The sequence below is a fragment of the Corapipo altera genome, unplaced genomic scaffold, assembly GCF_003945725.1.
Source record: "Corapipo altera isolate COAL_440 unplaced genomic scaffold, ASM394572v1 22, whole genome shotgun sequence".
Taxonomy (NCBI): Eukaryota; Metazoa; Chordata; class Aves; order Passeriformes; family Pipridae; genus Corapipo; species Corapipo altera.
Genome location: NW_020884886.1, coordinates 4,457,034 through 4,481,635, shown reverse-complemented (window position 1 = coordinate 4,481,635; position 24,602 = coordinate 4,457,034). Strand labels below are relative to the sequence as shown.

Sequence of the window (24,602 nt, the reverse complement as noted above, 5' to 3'; positions counted from 1 at the left end):
AAACTGTGTTCAGGCAATGACCCAGCTAGTATAAGGTCTCATAATAATTAGAATCACACCACCAATTAATCCAAACATCTGAACTGGAACTCAGCCATAACAATGTTCCACCTGACTGACTAAACTTCTTTTGCAGTTGCAGTGGGTCTGATGCTCCTGTCCTAGTAGAGACAGCATGCCTACTGAAGAGCCTGATACTGTTGCTTTTTCCCCTATTAAACAGTAGCACAACTTCTCCTTTTTTTCCCTCAGCTATTACCTAGCAAAGTAACAGAATGGAGAACAAACAGCAAAGCAACAGTGTGATGAAAGAAAACAAGGAGGTGAAGAAAAAAGTGGTGAGTGAATTCATCAAATCTTCTGTCAAGACATTTGTTTGCTATTTGGGGACTGGAGGTAGAAAATAACTATTTGGAACCTTGTATGAATACTTTGTGGGTTTGGGGGCTTTTTAGGTATATATAGGGTAGCACGTGTTTAGTTTCTGTAATTTACCAATAGCGATTGTAAAAGGTCAAAAATGGTGTGTTAAGGTAAGAAATTATGTATGTGTATTAATCACATGCATATTATTTCTATTTGAGTATGAACTGAATTACTCGCACTGTGCTATTTAGAATGAAACTAAACAAAACACAGGTGTCTGATTCATCTCAAATGCACTCCATGTGTTCTAGAGGCTTGATTCTCCTAACTTTAGTCTTTTACTGCTTATGACCATCCAAAAAGATTATAAATGATGTCTGGATCATCTATCAATATGTACAATTATTTTACATGTTAATGAGTAGCATCTGGCTTTCTATTCAAACACCTCTCAGTTTGATCTGAGCAAACGACGCTTCAAAGTTGCTGCATCATAAACTTCTTCCAAACCTGCAGTGCTCTGTGGCAGTACATATTATGCCTTTGAGAGCTCCAAGCTAGTTCTGAGGTATGTAGCACGTCAAAAGTGGAAAGACCTCAGATTTACACCAATATTAACTGCAGTCATCTGGGAACAGTTCCTGGATGCACTTAATACTCATCATTGCCAAATATAAGGTGCTGTTTAACTCTTAGCAGTTCAAAATCCCCATGTTTGCAAATAGGTACCTTCAAACATAATAGTTGAAAGCTTCTATCTTCCCCAGGTAGCGTGTCTAATCTCCTTCTGTTGCACGGCAGTAGTGTGGTATGTCAGCTCTAAACCTCCTAAGGCTGTGGAAGCATCCCTAACATTTTAATTGGCTAAAAACCTTTTTCTATCCTCACTTCCCACCCTCGGCAACACGGTAAAACGCTTCCCCGCATCACTCTAGCGTCTTGCTTACAGAAGGGTCACCCAGGTCTCCAGTTCGGACCGCGGCACGGGTCCGCCCTGCCAGCCGTGGTTCCCCAGCCCCGGTACCACTCGGCGGGGGCGTCGTGATGGACACCGAGTTGTGACAAATATCGTGACCCCCTGCCCGCCTGGGCCGCTGGGTGAATCCCTGCTGAGGGATGGGGCCAGCCGGAAAGCCAGAGGCGCGGAGGTGGGTTGTGTGCGCTTGAGTTACGTGCGAGCACGCGGAGGAGCGCGCTCGGGCTCTTCCATCCCTCGAGCCCTGCGCCGGCACCGACTCTCTCCGCTCCCCGCTGCAAAGCCGGGGACAGGGCCGCCCCCCCGGGCACCCCCGAGCCCAGGCACGTTCCCCCCGCCCCGCCACCGCGGCCGCGCCCCCGCCCCCGGCGCTGCCTGCGGGAGATGCGCGGCCGCTGCGCGCCGGCGGTGGCGGCGGAATGGCCGGAGCGGCGGGGCCCGAGGGGGACACGCTGGTGGCGCGGGGACCGGGGAGCGGGGGAGGCCGCACCCGCGGAAGCGTAAGTAGCGCGGGGCGGCTTTTCCAGTGAAGCGGGAGCCAGCCCGGCGGTGCGGGCGGGTGGGGGAACTCGGTCTGCGCTGCCCGCGCCTTGGGGGCGATTAACGGGAGAGGGGGTGATTCCGACCCTCTCCGGCGCGGTGCGGAGGGAGGGACCTTCGGCTGGTGCGCGGTGGCTGCGGGAGCTGGAGTAACAGCCCGGAGCTCCCCCGGGAGCCGGGCGGATCTCCGGTTGCACAGCGACGACGCCGAGCCCTTACCCGCTTGGAAAGTTTTTGGTGCCGATGCAGGGGAGGCCGGCGGCGGGCAGAGCTAAAAATACCGCGGCCGGGACCCAGAGGACGGGCGGAGGGCAGCGGCCGGGTCGGGGTGCTCCGACCGGGGAGCGCAGCCGCCGCCGCGGGGGAAGCGGCGGCAGCAGAGCAAGGCGAGGGCGCCGCTGCTGCTTCCCCGCTGCTTCCCAAGACCACCCGTATGGACAAGTCCTTAGGGCAAGGCCAGACCCGGGCAGAGAGGGCTGCAGGGTTTCCCTTTTTCTCCCGCAGCCCCGAGGGCAGAGTAGCCGAAGGGCACCGGGTCCACGGGCACCTGCCGGGAGAGCCAGCCTTCCGCGGTGCGTAACGGGACCCGGGTCCCGTTAAGGGTATCTGGTAAGGTTCTCCGGAGTCCAGGTTCCCTATATCCATAGAAAGTCTTAGCAATAGCTGTTTAAAAAATTAAAGCTTCGTTATGCATGTGTGCAATGTCTACTGCTAGCGGTTGTGTTTAATTTTAGTCTGAGAAGGGGGCTGTGACTGACCAACAAAAGTACAGTACTCTAAACTGTGTTTTGAAAACTGAAATGCAAACTGTCATGCATTTAAAAACAAACAAACAAACAAAAACCCCAAAACAATTTGAGACCCACGGCAGCCAGCACAAATATTACACTGACCAAGAACTAGAGTTGAGAAAAGCACCTTCAGAGCACAGTGCCTTGGGAATTGCAATTAGACCAAAAATGTGGGCTTTCACAAGTAAGCAGTCCTCGGGTACCTGGAAATCTTTGCTGTGAACTGTTACGCAGCGTTCCTGACTGAACACTTATTGCTGTGGTGACGGTCACACCTACCTGCCCTTTGGCTGACGGCAGGGACGGATAAGCACATGCATGGCTGTGAAGCCAAGGAACACCTGTGAAGGAGGCAGGAGGCGCGGTTGCCTTCTTGTTTCCTGGCAATTGCCTTCTTGTTTCCTGGCAATTGCCTTCTTGTTTCCTGGCAATTGTAAAAGACATTGTGGGTTGGTTTTTTTCTTTCCTTTTTTTTAGTGCTGCCACAGGGTTAATATTTTTTTGAGCAACAATTTGTGTGGGTTTTTTTTCTTTTTTTGCATTCTTGCTTCATTGTGCTTTCACCTTTATCTGGAGTTGCTGAAACCTGAGCAAATATTTAAAACAGTGAATGAGGAGACAGGTCATGGAGAAGTTGAAGTTCATGTTCCAAGCTCCAAAACCTCTGAATAGAATGAGTCTGAGGTTTTCTGCAGCAGGTTGTATGCTTAAAAAAATCATGGTATTGAAGTAGGTTCTAAACCCAGCTATTCAAAATACTTGAAAATACTATGAATGTAGGGTTTTCTAAGCACTTCTGTGATTTGCCTTGCATTATCTTCCACTTAGCCTTATGTGCATATAATTTGCCTGTGCTAAAAGGCTTAAGCATTCATTGGAATTTTTAATGAATCCAAGGCTATATGTTCCAAATCATTTTACTTGCAGGATTTTTCTGATGGGTCTAATGTTGTTGGAGTAGAGCCCTTTAGAAATATCGCATCAAGATTACTTGTGAACTCATGCTTATTGTTTGTGAACCCTTCAGGAGCAGCCTGGTAGACCACCGGGAATTTTCCCCAATGAACGTTCAGAGTAGTAGCAATTTCTCCTAAGTCTAGGAATGCTTGTGCATAGTAGAGAAATAATAAGCACCTAATATGAGGTGTTGTAACCAGAAGCTAAATAAAACCTTATGTCAAAGTTTCTACATTTTGTTACCAAAGTAATGGCACAAAGCTCTGTGCGTGTGTGTGTGACACACTCATTTTAAGAAGCAGGCTAATAATAAGAAATTGTATTTGCCTTGTGTAGTGGTCTCTGCAGGATATATTTCTTACACTAGGCTTTTCTCCCCCTGCACACTTCCTCCTGACCTGACCAAAACCAGGCTGGTTAATGAACTGTGTAATCTCTTAAAAGGTTCTCACATCATGTGGAAGAAGTTAAAAACACTCCGCTGTCCTACAGGGTGCATTTTGAGCCCTCTGGAGTGGCAGCTATGAGTGTGGCAGATCCCACGTGTGCCAGGTTGTACTCTGTAGTCCCTGCCTGACCACACAGGTACCTCAGTCCTTCTTCACAGGTCGCAGTGAGTCTCCACTGACTGTGGAACACAAGCTCTGGCACATTCTAACAGCCACTTGCCCTGTTGTGCCCAGGAGGCTGGTGGAACTCGTTCCAGTCCACTGCCACTGCTGCTATGCCATGTGCTAGCTACATGAATGTTTTCCAAAGTGAACATACAGCTTTGTGCAGTTGAGAGAATATATTGATTCACTGTTGCAAGTGATATAACTGAGTCTGAGTTTCTCAAGCCTGCTTAAGCAGGTCTGTCTCCTTTTGAAAGGGTTGAGGCTTCAGTGAGTGAGGAAGCTGGGCATAACTGACAGTGAGCTTTTCTTGAAATTCTAGATTCTTATCACAGTTGTTTTTTTTTTAAATTGAAAACACATTGAAAAGCCATCCATTTTAACATGTTCAAAGTTATCCTTCGTGATCTACAAAACTATATTTGAAATTGACCAGCCACATAAACACTAACTTTAATGTCTCCTGGGACTGGCTGGCAGGGGTCTTTGCTGCTGCTGTCTGTAATCCAGGAGAACTGAGTGGCAGAAAGTAATACTGGGGTAGGTGGAAAGGACCCTGAAATGCAAAATCTCTCAGATCAAAGCAGTTCTACCTTTTATACTACAGCTGATGTGGAAGAAGAAATTGTTTGCAGAGGTTGGTTAAAACAGTATGAGGAGGATGAAGGGAGGAGGCCTGAGAAGGGGGAGGTACAAGTGTGTCATTAGCAAAAAAGGGTAAATGCGTTTCCGCTGGAGAGCATGTGTGGCAGCAAATTACTGTCAGAGACTTGCATTTGGTTTGCAAAACCTGGTTTGTAGGCATCATTTTAAATTTTTTTTGGTCACAATTTCATTAATCCTTGTGGGATTGAGAGGCACATCATCTCATGAGTCTTTATCCAAGCCAGGTCTACCCACAATCCTACTGTATCCCGTATACACTACTCCTTGCTTTGCTGTGTTAGTGAAATATTGTCAACAATTTCCTTTGCTGAGATTATGCTTCTGCAGCATTTTACTTTTAATAGTGGGGGCTAGTAGGATGCTTGCAGCAAAACTCTGTGAGGTTGAAAGAAGTTCAAATGTTCACTTATGCCTCTGTAGATGTTAACTGAGATGCTGTCACTTCAAATTTACTGTTTCTCAGATTGAGAAAGGAGAAGTGTTTCAGGCCATTATTCTGCAACAAGGATATCTGCCTGCAGGAACTATGCAAGATAGCAGAAGAAGTGTTTAAAACCTGAGGTACATTAATTTAAGATATGCTAACAGTGGCTGCATCTTTTCTTTGTCTTTCAGAATTGGTCTGGGAGTCTCATTTTAGCCTCTTTGACTGGTGCTTTTGGGTCATCTTTTCTTTATGGTTACAATCTCTCGGTGGTGAACGCTCCTGCAGTGGTAAGTGACTGACAAAAATGGAATTTAATATCAGTAGAGGGCAGCCTTGTCCAGCTATTGCACACTCTTCAGTATCCTACCTTTACAGTCCTCCTGATTACACAGTAGAAAAAGATTACAGCTCATACACTAACTTTCCTTTGCCTGAAACCTTCCTGCTCTCCATGAGGTTTTCACATAGATCCAGTAGCTATCAGGAATCTAGATGCCACTGTTGTGGTGCATGGGTGCACATGGTTTGCTTCTCATTCTCCCCAAGCCCAGACAAATACTAAATCTCCTTGCACACTTTTGTATGATGAAGTATTTTTAATATCTGCCTAATGGGTATTTGGTAGCTGTATGCACATGTTCAGCAACTTCTGTTCACATGGTTCAGTTCTAGAGGGTTGCACAACATGTCATTCCTGTTGATTAATATTAAAAATAATGCCTCTGGCTTCCCCTCAAATAATAGGCCTCCTCTCCTGCATTTTGTGGTGATGTCTTGTTTGGTTCTGAATTCAAAACTGCTGGGTTGACCATCTGTTGGCTGCAATATGTGGGATAGATTTGATGAATGGAGTTCTGTGGAGTCATTAGGCAAAACTTGTGGTGATTTCATTAAAATATCAGTTATCACAAACAATCTTAGCCCCAGGCTTTGTCAACAGTTTTAAGAACAACTTTGACCTGCAGGTTTATAGATGTCAAACCAGGTATATTTATATAAAATGAATTATTTATTATGACAAATGATCAGACAAAAGATCTTAATCAGAACTATTTATCACACCATAGAAAAGCTAAAACTATTAGTAGTATATAGTATAGTGCAACTATATCAAAGCAATTATCTCAAAGCAATTAGATTAAAGCTAGCAAAAAGAAGTAATTATTTAATTGATGTAACGGCTCAACAATGCTTGTAGGCAGATCTCTTTCTCTTAACCTCAAGGAGTATCCTTGAATGGGTGTCCCATTCCAGGGAGAATCTCCACACACTCCAGGAAGAGTATGTTAGAAGAACCTGCCATATGAAAGTGGACTGGACTTTTATAGTATAAAGTGATTGACTGTCAGTCTCATGTCTCCAGGTCAGCTTAGCATTTTATCTGTCATATTTTTGCCTCACTACCAGTATGTTGGTTTGGGATTGATAAGCCAGACTGGTTTTGGCATAATTCAATACCAAAAACAGCACCTGGACCCCCTCTCAATCCACCACTTATAGATTTGCAAATAGGGTACTTTCCTGTTGAGTTGCTTGACCTCATTCCAGGATGAAGAGCCCTGCTACAGGGGGAAGTTAATTTAAGGCTGGAAAGTTGAAGAACTATTTGTAAATTTTTGTGTCCGTTTTCTTTTGATATTGCAAATCGTGTCAGTTCATCAAACTCCAGAAAAATTCTCCTATAGTTCTCACTGGGTTTTGCTACTCCTGTAGTTCTCACTGAGCTTTACCTCATGTCATCTTATAAGGTAGAGTTAATCCAATTTCCTGGTCACTGAAAGGGGGAAATAAACTGTACAAACTCCACTCAGAGCTGAGATTACATCCAGCTCAGTTCCCTGTTGTTCTGTGGGAAAGAGCAGTGGCCCATTGCAGGTATGATTCCCAAGAAACCCAGAGTTAGAAGTGTCTATGGACTTGTTCAAAGAGCTACCATAATTTATTAAATTATGGGAGCATTTGGCAGTCGGAAGACAAAAGGTTTAATTACATATGAGTTGAAGCTGTGTTTTTCTGAGCAGAATTTCTAAATTTCATTTCATAGACCGATTGTAGACAAGGCCTGTGAAACAAAGATGTGCTTTGTGCTCTATGCAGGGAAGCAAAGCCTCTGCTACTTTCTGATTTGCTCTTGCCCTCTTCCTGGGGAGGGCTGCAGTTCTGAATTCCTAATGCAAAAATGTACAGCCTGCTGTGTCAGCTGGTTCAGTAGTGGTTGCTGTGTGTAAGTGACCTTTGTAACTATGGGTAAGACGAGGAAAATATTTCCCTTATATCTAAAATGTACCCATTAGATTAATATATATATATATAACTATATATATCCCTTACATTCCTCTTAGTTTTCTCACCCTAGCACTACTACTGTAATAGACTAAAGCAATTGAGAAAATAAGATACTGATAATGCATCAGCTACTGTTTCTTGTTGGCTTTGATTAGGGGCTAAAATTTGTGTATACAGGTTTATGACTTTAAAATTATTGAGACACTTGATCAAAATCCCAAAGGAGCCTTTCCATAGAATTAAATGGATTAAAATCTAGTGGATTTGTTAGATCAGATTTGTTTTGTTTCATGTTCTTCCCCTCAAAACCTCTATGTGTTACTAGCTTCCAATTTATTGGCAATGAAAATCCAAACACAGGTGCTGTACATGTCAGAGCATCTGTATGTTACTACTGAGTGTTGTAGTTTGCACTTTTTCTTGAATATTTGCAGTTATTTATGTCTCCTTGTAAAAAACCAAGCTATGATGAGAAAATTAGTCATAACACAAGGGGAGAATAAATTGCATACTGTTTTGAACCATTATCATTAGCGAGAAATGCTAATAGTGTTGTAAAAGGGCTTTCTCTTAGCATTCATTACTATCAGTAATTAACTTCAAATAAACAAGATCTCTGAATCTAAATATAATCTGAGTATTGGTGTTAAAGAGATAAGATGTACTACTTGATTTATTGGCAGATTCATTTGGAAGCTTACTGTGAGATTCTTATAAATAGACAAAGTATCAAATTGACTTTTATCCTTTTCTTTTTTTTTTAAGAGGTTTTTTTTCTATCTGTTTAGAAACACATAAGATAGCTTTGGAGAAATATCCATGTCCACCTTTTAATTCAAGGTACAAGAGGTCTACTAGAAACTTGATAGAAGGAATTCAGAAAGTTGTATGCTTTTACCTCCACCTTTCTTAAGGTACCTTGCAGATGGAGAGGTGGTGATTCAAATTAACTGAAGTCCTCAAATCAAATATTCTGTGTGTCCAAGGCTAGACTAAAGTTTGAAATTCCTAGTTTGAATGGGGAAAATATTGTGGCTTATATTGCTGAGTCCTGTTCCAGGATACTTTAGGAGCTATTACATACTGAAGGAAATCTGAGAAGAAACTGGGGAAAAGAACCAAGATTGAATTTTGTGATATTGTAGAGCTTGTTGGGAAGCGGTGACAGAGAAAAGGTGAGAGCTTTTCACAAGCATGCTGTGCCCTTCTGCTGTAGTGACTGCAGCTGCCTGGTGCTGTATCCTCGTCAGAGCATCAGGCACAGCGGTCCTTGATTTTGAAATGGGAGCAGCATAAAAATGAGGAAGTCTGACTAACAAGAAAGTAAACAGGCAATGTCTCTGCAGACAATACAGAGAAGTTGTTAGAAAGCATCCTTCAAAAACCTGCAGTTGTGCTCATAAGGAAAGCAGAAAAAGAGTATAAACTCTGTCACACTGAAGGCTAAAAAGTGAGCTGGTCCTAGACATTTATGTCTACCTGTAGTTTTTTCCACACCTTGTTTGGGACTGCCATGCAGTTATACGTATGGATGCTTTCATTGATCTAGTTTTATTGCAGTTGCATCTAGAATTGAGGGTCCATTTTTTGGAGGAGAGCAAGGGTGATTGCTGCAAGTAAGCTATTGGGCTGATTTTTTTTTTTTTCTAATTCTATTTCCCTCAGTTGTATTCTTAATGTGTGATTTTTTTTTTTACATGTATTATTACTATTTATTTTCTTTCAGTATATCAAGAAGTTTTACAATGAAACTTGGCAGAGCAGATACGGCTTCTCAGTGAATGAAAGCACTCTGACACTGCTCTGGTCCATAACTGTTTCTATTTTTGCCATTGGTGGCCTTGTGGGTGCCATTATTGTTACCCCAATTGTGAAGTTCTTCGGACGGTAAGTGTACTGCAAAACTTGTATTTTCTAAAGTGGTTTCTCACTTAGTCTCTCTAGAAGGCTTTACTTTTATTTTTGAAAAGCACCCTCTTCACCAGAATACAAATTTAAGTATCTTTAAATCATGAAAGCTCATTTCTGAGAGATATGAATTTCCAAGAGTGAAATTGGTACCTTTCTCTCTGGCCTTACTGTGTATCATTTAAGTCAAAGAAGCCATTTGCTCTGAACTGACAGTGGGTTGAGATGTCAAGGAGGTTGCATTGTCAAGAATGTGAAGGGAAAATACTGTAAAATAGAAATGATGTCACAAAGGACTGGTAGATTCTTGTTTCATGTGTCTGCTGAGTACCTTACTGTAAGCAAACAAAGCCATCAATATATCTCATTTGCTTCTTAACAATATCTGTTGTCATATAGTAATGAAAATTTGCATATTTTTCCTTCCTTATGTCAATTTAAAAAGAGCTTGAAGAACTAAACTAGGATGAAGTTCATGTTTGGTCTTTGCCAAGTTTGGGGATACTGTCCCTGCTCTATACACTGCAGTATTTGACCAAGTCTTGACCACAGAGAATATGAACATTTTAGGAATGTTTGTGCTGGTGCGTGTTTGCATTTTTGCTGCAGGTACTGACTAGATATTTCTGTCAAATTTTTGTTTCATACAGTCTTCCAAAGAGAATTTTAAAGGTAATTCATTAATTACCTATAGTTAGAAGAGCATGAAAAAACCCTGCCACTGTAGTATTCATCATAACTGCTCATTTGGATTTCCTTAATTGCAAATTCTATATAATTTGATATTTTTTTGTCAGTTAAATCACAGGAGAACATCATCATGGAGGCTTAAATACAAGCACTGACCTCCACTGTTCTTACTTTTCTGTTTTACACTTTGACGTTTCTGTACACTTTGACTGATTGTACTGTCCTAGGTCTCTTTGGCATTCTCCTGACTCTTCCATATTCCATTTTTCACCTCAAAGAGTATATTTTCAAGCTCTTCCATTTCATGCTTACAGCAAGTCAGTATTCTTTGCTGTTACTCATTCTTCATTAATTTGTTCTGTCACTTCACCATTTGATTTTCAATTTTTAAATATTTTTCATAGACACATTATTTCTTTTTTTTAGGTTTTCAACTTCTTCTGCCAATTTGGCTTTTACACACTTGTGTAATATATAAAACTATGCCTGATTAAGACAGATTAATTCCCAGAATATTGCTAAGTCTTCATTAAAATAAAGTGAAGTAAAAAATTCGTTCAAAGAAGGCTTGAATTTTCAGTGAAGAGTAGAACAGCTTTGCATGCAATTCCTTAAAGTGGTGGCTGATCAGTCATAGATACACCACTTCAATTGGAGCTGGTTGTGTTTCCAGGGTAGACCTTTACACTTGCAGATTCTGCCCGTGTTTATTATGTTTATCTCCATTAAGCCATGAAAACAGCTCTGTTACAGATATGGTGTATGAATGTTACAGTACAGATGGCAAAGGGTTGTGTGGATAAAGGCTACTCACCAAAGAGTGGTTCTTAAGTTTGCTGTTCACACTGCAGTGTGTTTTTCTGGTCTAGGAACTCAGACTGATGTATCATTATAGTAATTGGGGAGCACATTGTGAAATGTTGACAGAACAATAAAATACTCTGCTGTTAAGTTGCTCAAGTGTAGGTTGGAGGGTTGTATGTATGATGAAGCTGAGCTCCATTTACACTGACACAGAACAATGAGCAAAGGGGGATCAAAAGCATTAGTCAGAAATAATGTATGACTTTAAAAAGAACACTTGAATCACATTGCTGTAAGGTTAATAACATAATTTCCAAATTACTGGATTCCTAGGCCCTACTTACTTCAAGAGAGATATAGAGTAGTTTTTTGAAAGGGAACCTTCACACACATAAGCTTAAGTCCCCTGTGTCTTTGACGCTTCATAATTTAAATTCTCTTCTTCTAATGAAGAGCAGCTGTTGTTGTGTATCCTGAGCACCCAGAGCAACATGCTCAAGGGATTGCTTAGACCGCTGCTAGGGAGCCACATTCCCAGGCTGAGCATCACTACAGGTCCCTCTCCTTCCTTTTTGTGCCACAGCAGGTCACACCCAGTGCCTTCAGTGAGAGAATGGGCAGTGCAAGGAGTCAGAGTCAGTGTGTAACAACTTCTTTGTGCCGTTCCTTTCTTCTCCCTCCTCCTGTTTTTAAAATTTTAAAGTATATTTTTGTGATTTAAAAATTTTTTTTAACAAAGTAATAATTTTCCATAGAGAATATTTCTTTTATTTGAAAAATACTTTTAATTTTTTATTTAACTGTTATATAATTATTTAAATTTAAAAGTGGGAAAGAAATATGTAAATCTGTATTTTGGATAATTTGAACAATTTTTAGAGAAGGGTTGAGTTTTACTACTCATATGAGCCCAAGTTTTTTTTCTAACTCGACAGGTAGGAGGTAATTTTCCTCAATGTATGTTTTCATTATCATGGATTTAAGAATGAACTATAATGACATAAATATGTCAGTGTTGAGTAGTTCTCAACGTGTCAAAAAACATATGTAGCATTAAAATGCCTGTAGTTATATCAGCTTGTTGCTATTTAAAGTATATTCCACAGTTCCTCCATACATCTAGACATCATCTACCCAGAGTACATTCGTTTATGCTTATATTCATATACAGAATCTTGGGCATGTCATTTGGGTTCTTGGGATGCATGGAGTGGCTAATTGCTCTGCTTTTGAAATACAGCTCTTCAGTTAGCTATGATATGTTTTATTTTAAAGCTGTGGTATAGGTTTGAAACTGTATACATTTGGGTATAGTGCTGTACTTTGGAACCTCACAACATCTAAGAGGCAGTGTTTGTTAGGAACTTTCTATTCATGAATGTTTAACAGCCTAGTATGCTTGGAATTTGAGTAGATTTAGCTGCCATGGTGCTGGTTTCTATATAAGCTGTCTTTTCCTTTTAGGAAATGTACGTTGCTGCTCAATAATGTGTTTGCAGTGACAGCTGCGTTGTTGATGTCCCTCTCCTTGCTGGCAGGGTCGTTTGAAATGCTCATACTGGGCCGCGTTATCATGGGTGTTGATGCAGGTAAGCTTTGGTCATGCTCTACCTGTCTGAAATGCTTGTGCCATGCATAAAATCCCCCCTCTCCTCCAGCTAGAACTTTCTTTACATTGAAGAGGTGTTTCAGGGACTAGCTGTAGCCACACTGATTTCACTGGGACAAAACAGCAGACTAAGGGCTGAAGGATCTGATGTTTGGAGAAGACATTGGAATGAATGTCAGCCACTGCTATCCATCCTAGTTGTTCTCCCACTTTTCCTCTTCCAACCCTGGTGTATTTTATCTGCCTTCATGCCATGAAAACCCTTAAGCTGGGAGGGTGTAGCCTATTTATTAACACTGCTTGTTGCTGTGAGTTTAGAAGTTGTTGGATTCCATGCTAATACTGGCAGGATTAAGGAAGGTTTGGTACATCTTCAGCTGCTCCTAGCAATATGGTCTTCCCAATTTAAAAGTAAACCATTGAGGCACTGCAGCACTAGAATTGTCTTGCAGCTAAAAATAAGGGTCTCAGCAACTTCTCAGGCCACTAGATGTGAAGTTCATGAGTCATTTTGGTGCTGACTGCTAATTTTTGTCTAGGTTACCACCAAACTACCAAGCTTCTGGAGCTATGTAAATACTTTCATTGTACTAACTAGGATCATGGAATTGTTTCTTCCTGGTTTTGAGCAGCCACCTCACCCTTATTATCTGCCTACTATGAAGAGTTCATTGCAGGTGTAAGCCTGTACTGAGAGGAATATCTGCTAGTACTGTTTACAGTAAAAATATTTCACCTGACAGTATCTGTTCTATTTGATGGATACATTGGTTTGCATTTTTTTCCTTACCCACACCAGTGCTAACATGACTTTCTTTGCTTCGGAATGAGCAAATTTAAAACACCAAATCTGTTCTCCTGGTGATTCTCATCTCTGAGTAACCTTTGGTGCTCCTCATCAAATAGCACATACACACATTTCTGTAGATCTATAAAAGATAATCAATCCAATGATTATTAAATGGTGTAAGAGTAATTAGACGTACAGGGAAGATAATTCATATTGTCCGTGGACAGATATATTTCTGCTCTTTGCATGTTCTTATGCCACTCTAGTGAGCAGATTAGCGCTCAGACTCTTTCCAGTAGACTTTTTTTTCCATACCTGACATAATGAAAAGAAGTTTTGACTTAATATATGGGTTTTTTTCTTCTTTTGTAGGAATTTCCTTAAGTGCCCTTCCCATGTATTTGAGTGAAATATCTCCTAAGGAAATCCGTGGTTCATTGGGTCAGGTCACAGCAATTTTCATCTGCATTGGCGTTTTCACTGGTCAAGTTTTAGGGCTGCCAGAAATATTTGGGCAAGTAAGTACTTAACACGTCTTTTCTGTCAAAGAACACAAGTGTGTTTTAAGTGTCATATTTTTTGTATTTTGACTGAGTTCTTTACAAAAGTGGAAAATAGAAACAATAGGGTTTTTTGTTTTGAAGCACTTTGAAAAGTAGTTTCCTCCATGTGTTCTAAAAGCAGGTACATATGACTAAGTTTGGTAGATGTAGTCAGCAGTTTTAACAGCTTGAGTAGCTTGTGTGTGTCCATGTGTGGGTTACCCTCCTCCCCTTTCTTGATGTACATTTATTTTTGCTGGTTTACAGTTTCTTTGCATATCAGGGAAATGCCTAATAGCTTTTACATTTTTGATTTGTGATTTTTCAGTGTGAGATAGAACTGAAAAAGGCTTGGTTAGAGTTCGTATGAGAACCTGAATAGGAAGACCCTTGCTTAGTGATTAGAGTGTTCCTTGTAATGCACTCCTGCTTTTAGATTATGAGGTGGAAGAGCAGAGCTAATATATACCTTTATGGAAAGATTATCTCTTCAGTTAATAGGTTGTCTTGCTGTCATAGACTGAGATTAACTTGGTGACCACTGGATGTCATCATTGCTCTAAATAAATGAACTTGAGTTTGGTTATGGCTGGTGCTTGGAAATACAGAATCACAGAATTGTTAAGGTTAGAAGGAACCACAGTGGGTCATCTGATCCAACCAGATACTTTCCTTTCAGATGTGAATCTTCAATGCAGTGTGGAGGAAATATCTGTATCCTCTCACAATGAAACCTGAACTCAGAATCCCTTCTGACAGCCAGCAGAAGTAGTAAACTGTTCCAAAAGTGAGGAGAACTTTTCCTCCTCTATCCATCCAAACTCAGCTCCTTTGTAAATACACAATGTCATTCTCCCTGACACTTTTAATTTTGTTTGACCAGCTCTCTTATTCTGTCCCTTTATCCTGTTAAGCCCTCCTGCAGACAAACAGTTTGATTCAATTTACCCTTTGTTGAATTATAGTTTTCTCCTCTGTCCTCTTCAAAGCAACAAACTTTAGAAAAAAGCTTTAAATGGCTTTTACTGACCTTCTTTGGTGACTTCTACAGAGTTGCCCTCTCTTGCTTTGGAAATTAATGGAAATGAATGTATGAAATGTCAAGAGGCCAATCAGATTGTTTAGAATATATGTCAGCCCTTATGTAGTAGGTTGGGTTTTTTATTTGGTTTTTTGGGGAGGTTGTTGCTTGTTTTTGTTTTTTTTAAACATGCATACACTTTTAAAGGTGAGATGTCATGCAAATTTTTCCCTCTTATGTCTTTGGGATATTTTGAATAGGAAATACTTATTTCTTGGTTCCAGCTCATTCTTGCTGTTTTTATTTCTCACCTTCCTTTCATCCCCATTGTTGCTGCTACCAAATTATGGAGATTGCTTCTACAACCTGCTTTATTATGAAGTTAATTAATATTACACTATTAAAGATAGACATTAATTAATTTATGTAAGAAGAAATAAACTTTATCCGTAGAATTAGTTCTTTTCAAGATAGATAACATCAGCATGTTGGCTGATGTGAATTAGCATATTTCCAGAAAAATTATTGGAAGCAGCTTGAATTTCCTAGTTGGGTATGTGGGTGTATTTTTCTTTTTATCTCTATTGGTTTTGGTCAAGCCAGGATTTTATTCACTAGCTTTATGTGGTTCCCATTGAACCTCCCTCAGTGGGACGTAGTTTTTATTTTGTTGCTCTGTGGTTGTTTGTTGGTTTCCTATCAGAATTTGTTGTAAATAATAATAGTTACAAATTCATGTCTTCTGTCACGGTTTCGTAAGAGTATTCTCTTGAGCTCTGTCATTTATCTATTACTTGTAAATTGAGCAAATATCTAAGAGATTATTAACTGTAGTATCTAAGCAGTGATGGTTTTGAAGAAAGGAGGGACAAAGCCAGAGTTGGGCATCATACTGGAAGAGATTTGTTGGAAGAGGAGGGGACATGAGCAGGGCTTTCAGCATGGCTGGGATTCTGTCTTGTAAGAGCAGGTAACAGCAACATTGCTTGTGTGTTCAAGTAGAGGGAAGGGAGACAAACTGACTGCACCATGTAAACACAAGAAAGAGAACTGCAGAAGGAATAGAGTGGCTTAATCTCAAGGACAATATGGCTACAAGAATGACTTTTATAATAATTGTGTGAATAATTGCATGCAGAAATTCATCAGAGGGATGTTTGGAACAGACTCTCAGCTGAAGTAGCTTGAGCAGAAAATTTAACTTTTAAATTGGAGCTTGATGCATTCTTGTGGGTTATATGAAGTTGTTGCCTTCAGTGGTTCTGTAGAAGTCTCTTCACAGAAAAGGAAAGTGTTTGTGTCGGCAGGGGGGCATAGTGTTAACAAGCATTTATTAACAACCTAAGTGATTACTTCCTCTGTTATTAAATACAAAAGTGTTGCTTTAAATGTGGAATTATGATAAAAATAGCTCTGAAGCTCTGAGTGTTAACTTGAGGCAAAAAAAACCCCCAATAATGGCAGTAAAATCTAAATACAGGCATTCTTTTAGATTCTGAATATATAGACTTTTATCCTATTTGTCTCCAAAGGTACTAATTTTAGAGTACCAAGTCTGAAGAATGCTTTCCTTTAGCATGCAATGCTTAGCAAGAGTGATTATCTGAAGGAGAAAAGCTGGAGTTGTGACAATGCTGCAGTGACTTGATATTCTTTCTTTCTTTCCACTGCCTTAATTCCCTCACATACAAATATCTCAGCAGTGCTTTTTATTCAAGATTCTGATTCTTGTAGGCCATAACTTATGGAAAACTGTATCTACTATGTCTCCACTGAGGTTTGGTAAATTACACAGTCATAAAGCCAGCTGGCGATCAGAGCACAGAGCATGACAACTTTATGTGCTGGTGACCTGCTTCTCTCCACCACGCTGACTGCTGAGAGCTGAGTGCTTGTTTTCATGTGCTAGCATCTCGTTTTATTTAGTGTTCTGTAAGCCAGAGTTCTTAATTCTTCAAGATGTCATGGCAACTATAAATGACAACTTGGTGCAGGCCCACAGGTGTGCAGAGATGTTGTCTGCTGTAATGTGAGCACCAGATTATTCCTACTGGCTACAGGATTATTTAATTTTTAGTTGTATTACGTGTGCAGTTTTCCATGTATCTGACTGAAGGAAAAAACAGACATTAAGATGAGGTCTCAGATCTGTCAACTCTTCAAACACTGCCCTTCAGGTGTTTCCATTCTGTCTGTTTCTATGATTCTACAATTGAATCACCCAGCCCATTTTTCCTAAAAGATTGATCCCTGCAAAGCAAAGACCAGTGCATTGTCAAATTCAGTTTTGAAAGTTCAAATTTACACTTACTGTCTTGGGGGAATATTGTCTGGCCTGATTCTGGCGTATTACGTGAAACTCTAGGCATCATTCTGACTATCTCATCTAGTTTCTCCTGCATGTGATGTCATGCTCTACAGGTTTTCCTTAGCATGAAAACATCTTTTAGATTTTATAAACCACAAGACTGTCTCTTCTATTGGTTCATTTGTTTAATGAAGGTAGGCTTTAATCTTTCCTTGAATGATAGAGGATTTAGTTTATGAATATTTTTTCAGTAGTTACAATGTTCATATTTTTTAATATACCTAGAGCCTCAGTATCTCTTTCATCTGTGTATAGATACAAGAAATGGGACAAAAAAAATTTTTATGGTATGTGTATGTATTCAGGGCAGATAAAACCGAAATTTTTGCCTGTTGCCAGGTTTTCCTCAGACTTCTGCTTTGAGCCCCCTTTCCTATGTGTGGTGTGTAAAGCTTTGCCAAGCTGCAGTTGTTTTCTCTGGAGTTGGTCCCAGTGGTTGGCTGGCTCTGGCTGCTTCTCTGACCAAACAGCTGTTTGCCATAGGTAGGCCAACAGAAAAATAGAATTTTTTAGGTTTACTTCAGCAACCCTATTTTATAGACTTCAAGTGTTTCTAGGTAACGCACCCAGGAGCTTGTCTAACTACATTGTTGCACTGTTTCATAGCGGATAGCGTGTCATCCTAAAAACCCTGCTTTGCTTGCATCCTAAGACTTGCCAAATAAACCCTATTACTGCTGTAAGTGTTTCCAGGGAAAAAAAAAAAGTAGCGTAAACAGAACAACATAAAATTCCTGATGCGTCCATCTCTTGAATGTTGCAAGTTGTTTTGGTCATTCTGTTTTTAAAGGGTCAAGCAATAAGGGTACAGAAAGGAGCAGCAATTATCAGAGATGGGAAGTGGCTTATTGAGGAGAAGTCAGGGTTAAACAGCTCTTACGGGTAACCCCATACTGGGGAAACACTCAAAGCAATGAAAAACAAAGTACACCTGAGAAGACTTAGAATTTGCCTTAAACTGACATGCTGTCTTTTCTAGACTCTTCTCGATCTTTCTTTAAATACGTTTGGAATTTATTATGTTGCAAAACTTTGTATAAGTGGTTATGGTTATGAACTGTATTAATTAGACATTGTCTTTGTCATAGAAGGAACATGAATTCATTTTAAATTACACTTTTTTTGAGGATTTTGAATTTTTAATACATATCTGGCTAGAAATTTCCTGTTTTTAAAAAAAGGAGTTAGCTGGAAATACGTCCTGATATATGATGACAATGGCCAAACTGTCCTCCACACAACTGATTATTTTAGCAAAGTAATTCTGTTACTGATATAAATATCAATATAAATTTCTGCAGTAAATTGAGCTAAATTTAGAAAGGGACAAATGAACTTCACAGACACTGTACTATGTATCTAATAAGGAAGCATCTCTGTGATTAGTCCCTTTCAAGTTAGTTCTTTACATGAGTGGACCTTGCAAAGAAATATTTGTGATTTAAAAAAAAAAATCAACTAAAAACTTTTGTAGATACTGTGTCAGACTCTAATTTTTCTTAACAGACCTCTTAGAAATGATGTGTTTAATGTGATAGATAGTTGTGTATTTGAAAATGTTTATATAGGAATTTTTCGTTTTGCTTTACCACATTCTTTTAAAAGTACTCCTTCACTTGCACTAAAATAGACAGTGATGGAATAGGTAGTTCAACAGCCTGTGCAGTTGAAGGCTGTTCTGGAAAAAGCTTTGATTTTACTTGTCAAAGCTTCATTTTCAGTGTGATATTTCCCTTTTTTTCTTTTTTTTTAACTGATCCTTCTTCCTAAGACTCTTGACTCCAATACAAGGATTCTTTAAGAACTGTCAGCAAATTACAGATGAATAAAGAAAGGAATTCAGAATTGCTGTAGGGACCTGCAGCCTGCCGGTGGATACCAAAGACAAAGTGGTCTGTTGGAGATGTGCTTGAAATGAATCTTACACATTAGCATGATAACACAAAGCATGAATCAGCCATTTTCCTTATATTTTTCTGTGAGCTATTTTCTTCTGTATGTTTATCTTCGCCTTGAGCCATGATACTGATTATAGTTAAAGATATTCTTCTTTCAAGATATGAGTGATAATTTATTTCAGAGTATAGAACAGAGAGCTCTTGTGGCAATGAAACAGGTGAACTCTTGCAGCTGCATGGAGGATCTTGGAAATCAAAGCAGCTTATGCCTTATACTGTTTACAGAATATAAAAAGGTGTTTGTTGCTTCCATTAGAGTAGAACAAATACATCTACTAGTTTAGCATTTTCCAGGATCACTTGAATTCCTGAAGCGTCCTGTTTGTGATAATTTCAAACATCTGGCTATATTTTAGGATATAAATTGCTAGTTCTGAGTAAAATCTTAAGAGAAAAAGTTAGGACATGGGAAAAATAAACTAGGAATTTGGCTTATCAGTTCTGTTCCCCAGGGGTTTTGTGGATTTTTTTGATCAGGATTTGATCAGGATTTGCCTAAGTTTATAGCAAGAGTTTGAGAAGGTGGTTTCAACTACTCCTAGAAACTATTCTACTATCGAGTAAGACTTGCAAAAGGTGGCACCAAGTTACCCTGGTCCCTACCAATTTATTGGACTGCTGAAGTTGTACAGTGTTTCTTAAGAGCACAGAAGCAAAGCTGCTTTATATTCTTTTAGTAAAATGCAAAATTCTTCCCTGAAGAGCGTTTTAAAACTTCTGCTAAGGATACAGGAGACATGTTGGTGCTTGTAGGTGTCTGTTCAAAACCAGAAGGGGATGACAATGATAACTGCTAAGAATTGCTCAGAAAAACAGCTTCTGAATTACAATCTTAAAAAAAAAAACCACAAAAAACCCCACAAACAAACAAAAAGCAATGAAACAAACAAAAAACCCAAACAACCAAACAAACAAAACAAAAAAAAACAAACCACCAAACAGAAACCAAACCAATCAACAAACAAACAAAAAAAACCCCTCAAACAAACCCAAAAACAGAACAGGAAAATGTTTTGGTGCTTATTCAGACATTGACCAATTTCAGCAGGTGGTTGTATGCCTTTCTGAGCCTGGATTGATTATGTGTGTCTTGATGGAAACCTGCCTGCACTTCCTGCAAACTGGTATTAGGCCTGCCAATTAAGAATTGCTTGAGGTAGCAATTTTGAAGATGGCAATCTTTTTTAAGATATTTTCTGGGTTTGTTTCTTTTCTTGCTGTGGGAAATTTCCTTCCTCTTTTCACAGTAATACATTAGGCACTAAGTTCCTTATTGCTGAAGCAATTTCCATGTCATTTATCAAGGCACTTGTGCTTCATACAAGCTGTGAGTTGTTGATCAGGGGCTGGAAGGTCACCTCACTCAAGGCTTAGTGGATGCAGCCAAGGGAAGATGCCATGCACACAGCCTTGGTTGTGCTGATAAAGGTGCAGGAACACTGCCAGGACCCTCTAGATTGTTGCATATTCATAGTTCAGTAGTACCCACAGGAAGAGCTCTGCTCTGTTACACCAGCCCTGTTGGTGGGTTGTGGTGGGTGTTGATGTATTTCTAATGGACATGTTAAGTGAAGTATTTTGTTTATATCTGTTGTGGATCAGCAGAGATTATGTATTTACTGGAGATTATTAATTAGCTTTTTACTGGTTCCCCAAGACAGACACAGCAGTATTTATTCATTCCTTTTCTGTACAGAACTCATTAAGTAAAGCATGGGAAAACAGATGAGTATCTTCATATTTGCAAATGAGTTTCAGTCCATTAAAGTTGTGCTGTGAGACTTCAATTCCTGAAGTTTTAACAACACATGGCTGATTGGCCATATGTAATATTGATATACTGTAGTTTTGCATCTGGAAAGGAGAACATCCTGCAGGAGAGGATTTGTCTGAATGTGGAAATGAAAGTGTGGTTATAGAAGAAAGAGCACTATGGAGATATATATATATTTAGACTTCAAGCTGAACAAAAGACTTTAGGGCAGATGTTTGGATGCAAGTTAATCATCAGTGAGGACTGCTTTCTCATAGACAGCTGGAACAGTGCTCATATGACTCTTAAGTCTTCTACGTAGCTGTACTCTGCTTAATTAGGTCAGCTGGAAAAACAGTAGACAAGCTTTCACGGAAAGATGTCCTTCAACAGATCTAAAGGAAAAAAGACATCAAAATGTTATGGAAGTTGATAGCAATTGCTTGTAATTTGTCATACAGCTTTCTCCTGGTCCACTGAAGCATAGTTAAAATGTGTAATTAAGCTTAGAGCATTTGTTTATACTAATATTTAAATTATGACTTTCTGTTTCTTTGTCAGACTTAAAAAGGTGAACTTTTTCACTTATTGTAGGTGACCTAATAACAGGCAACATCTGTCTGTGAACCTTATCTTACCCTGTGTTTGTTGGACTCTGCTTCAAAAGATTATGAGTAAGGGAATGTTGTAAAGTTGCCTTCGCCTTAGTGCTTGTTATCTGGTAATATTTATGGATCTATTATTAAGCAATAAATCTAAAATTATTTGACCTGTGGTTTCCTTCTGAGTGTATTTCACTCACAGGGGAGATAACTACTATTTAAACCTTTTTCTGGATGATTAAGATTTCAGTTTTCATTTCCATTGTACTTTGTAAAATTGACCATTATTGCAAATTCATGTACTAAGATGTTAATTTGTCCCTTACAATTGGATATTAAATATTAATAAATTGGTCAAGCATTGTTCTACAGCATGCAGTCTATTGAGTATTTTGGGTGTATTTTCTAGACCTGTGTTTCTTAGTTTGCTTTTGAAATTGCTGGCAAAGGGAAAAATCAGGAGATATATTCTTGATTAGTATTGTGAGGGGTTTTTTCAAACTTGAAGAAAATGTCAAATTAAAATGAGTTGTGTTTTTTTGGGTTTTTTTGGTTTTTTTTTAATCTAAACTTGAGTTGTTGCCATGAAAAAAGATTAAATATTCAACTATATCAGTTGTTTTTAAATCAAGAAACATGCTTTGGGTATTTTTATGTTTGCTTGTTTGTTTGTTTTTCTTAACCTTGACATACTGTAGTCTAACTTTCATAACTTCAGTTTGACAAAATATAATCACATAAAAAAGATTTGCATCTAATGCAATTTCTAGATGACCTGGAGCATTTTTCTTCATCTCCTGCTGCAGCTCCAGAAGGATGCAGGTCTCTGGAGTTGTATGTGTCGCATCTGTTAGTCCCACAGGGACATTAAAGGTGCCTGAGGATATCAGAATGACACTATATGCTCATTTGAGAAACTGAATCTTATCCTCCTCATTTTTTTTAATTTAATATTTTGTATTTTATTATTTATGGAAGCTAACCTGAGTCTACATGCATTGCTGAAAGGAAACTTTGTCAGGAATTTTGTCTAGCTCCAACCCTCCAATACTTCTTTCTAAAGAAGCTCAAGTATATATGCTGGCTGCTGCTAACTATTTGAAAGCTTATTGTTTCCCACTGCTTTTCTCTGAAATTTTTTTTTTCTTGGAAATGAATAAACAACGAAGACAAATTGTGCCATGTAAGCGTGGAGTAAAAGCTAGTTGTTACTCCAATAAAAAAGTAGGACCAAAAACATCTCAGAAACTGGTAACAGATACTTTAATTCTCCCTCTCAGTATGTAAAATGTGATCTAACACGCAATGTAATGAAAGGAAAATCATGGCACTCAGATGCCAGCCACTTTCAAGGCTGTTTTAAGTCCTGATTCAAAGGTAGTTTTACTTAATAGCAAAAACCTCCCACTGACTTCTGTGAATTTTACATTAGACTTGTACAGCCTCAAGTCTGGTGTCTTTCTGTAGTGTTTAATACCTGGGAAGATACTGAGACTTGAGTAATCTTGTTGTCAGAGCTATACCTGTAGTAGTGACATATAAAAATGAATATCCATGTGGGTGCAGAACAGAGGCAGAACGCACATATTATCTGGGTTGCCTATGTTTTAGACGAGAAGGTAAGCAATTTGTAACAATGCTACTGAAACACATTTTGTCAAAGGGGGTAACAGGAATGGTCATGCAAAGAGAAAAGTGTGTCCAGCAGGAGTGTAACTGTGAGATTAGTGTCCTTTGCAGCCAGAGGAGGTTGTAGAGCAGTGTTTGGAGTGGTACAAGGTAAGATGAAGGTAGTTGTTCTGCACCTTACTTGAATAGCTGGTCTGAAGCCTGAGTTATGAAAGTACTCTTTTCTCAGCTGCCTCATGATCATCACCACTGTGCCATACACTTGGCCCAAGGAAGAAAAGACAGTTCTAATGGTAAGAAATTAGTTCCATCTCAGTGCTTTTTCAGTCCTTGACCCCAGGCCAGTGTGATTGTCCTTTACTTTTAGGAGTTCTTTATGTGGCATGGTAGCAGATTAACAGAGAAATGCTGAACTTGTGCAGTCTTCTCAACTTTGCACACCCAAGTAAGTTTATTCAGTTTGTTCTGAGCAGGGATGTGATTTTTTTTTTTTTTGTGCAAAATGAAATATTTCTGATATAACAAGTTTTCGTGCCAAGTGTCTGTGAGAGAGGACAAAATTCAATTACTTGAATAAAGACACATAATATCATTTTGATGCCCATGGGTGCTTTAAGTGTCCCTGTGGGGGCCGGTAGATGTGACGCAGAATATCAGATCTACAGTATCATTCTGTAGCCACAGCAAGAGGTGAGGCAAGATGCTTCAGGACATCTAGAAATTAGACTAGATGTAATTCTTTTTATCTGTGCCTGTGATTATATTTTGCCTAAAATTTTAAATGTGTTCCTGCTTCTTAAAGAAACATAAAAATGAAGAAACTACCAAATCACTATTTCCTGGCTATTTTGAGTATCTTGCATTGGATGCCAGAGACTTTTGTCTCTTTGCTCCCCCCATATGAAATGGGTAAAACTTGTAATTTTACACGAGAAAGGTATAAAAAAAGTTCATTGCTGTTTATAAAGTGTTCAGCATTGCAGTAAGCCCATCACAACTAAATAAAACTGAAAGAGCAGAGTTTTAGAATAGATGTTAGGAAGAAATTCTTCGCTATGAGAGTGGTGAGACACTGGAATAGGCTGCCTAGAGAAGCTGTGGATGTCTTGTCCCTGGAAGTGTTCAAGGCCAGGTTGGATGGTTGGATGGGGCTTTGAGTAACCTGGTCTACTGAAAAGTGCTCCTGCCCATGGCAAGGCATTGGAACTCAATGATTTTTGAGGTCCCTTCCAACCCAAGTCATTCTATGTTTCTGGGAAATTATTTAGAGAGAGACAGAGAGAGTAGAGCCTGTCAAAGTTGTGT

General features: G+C 39.4%; 1 protein-coding gene across 2 annotated transcripts in view; it reads left to right on the top strand.

Moving 5' to 3' along the window:
* The first annotated feature begins 275 nt into the window (after positions 1-275).
* Positions 276-24,602, top strand: part of SLC2A9 (solute carrier family 2 member 9) — a 78,648-nt gene continuing 54,321 nt past the window's right edge. Inside the window, exons 1-5 of one of the 2 annotated variants that reach the window (XM_027642945.1) lie at positions 276-338; positions 5,526-5,624; positions 9,350-9,510; positions 12,490-12,614; positions 13,797-13,942. In XM_027642945.1, coding sequence (XP_027498746.1) covers positions 276-338; positions 5,526-5,624; positions 9,350-9,510; positions 12,490-12,614; positions 13,797-13,942 — 594 coding nt within the window. Of the gene's footprint in view, positions 339-1,748; positions 1,843-5,525; positions 5,625-9,349; positions 9,511-12,489; positions 12,615-13,796; positions 13,943-24,602 lie in introns of those variants that run through there. The other variant, XM_027642944.1, reaches the window with a different exon arrangement.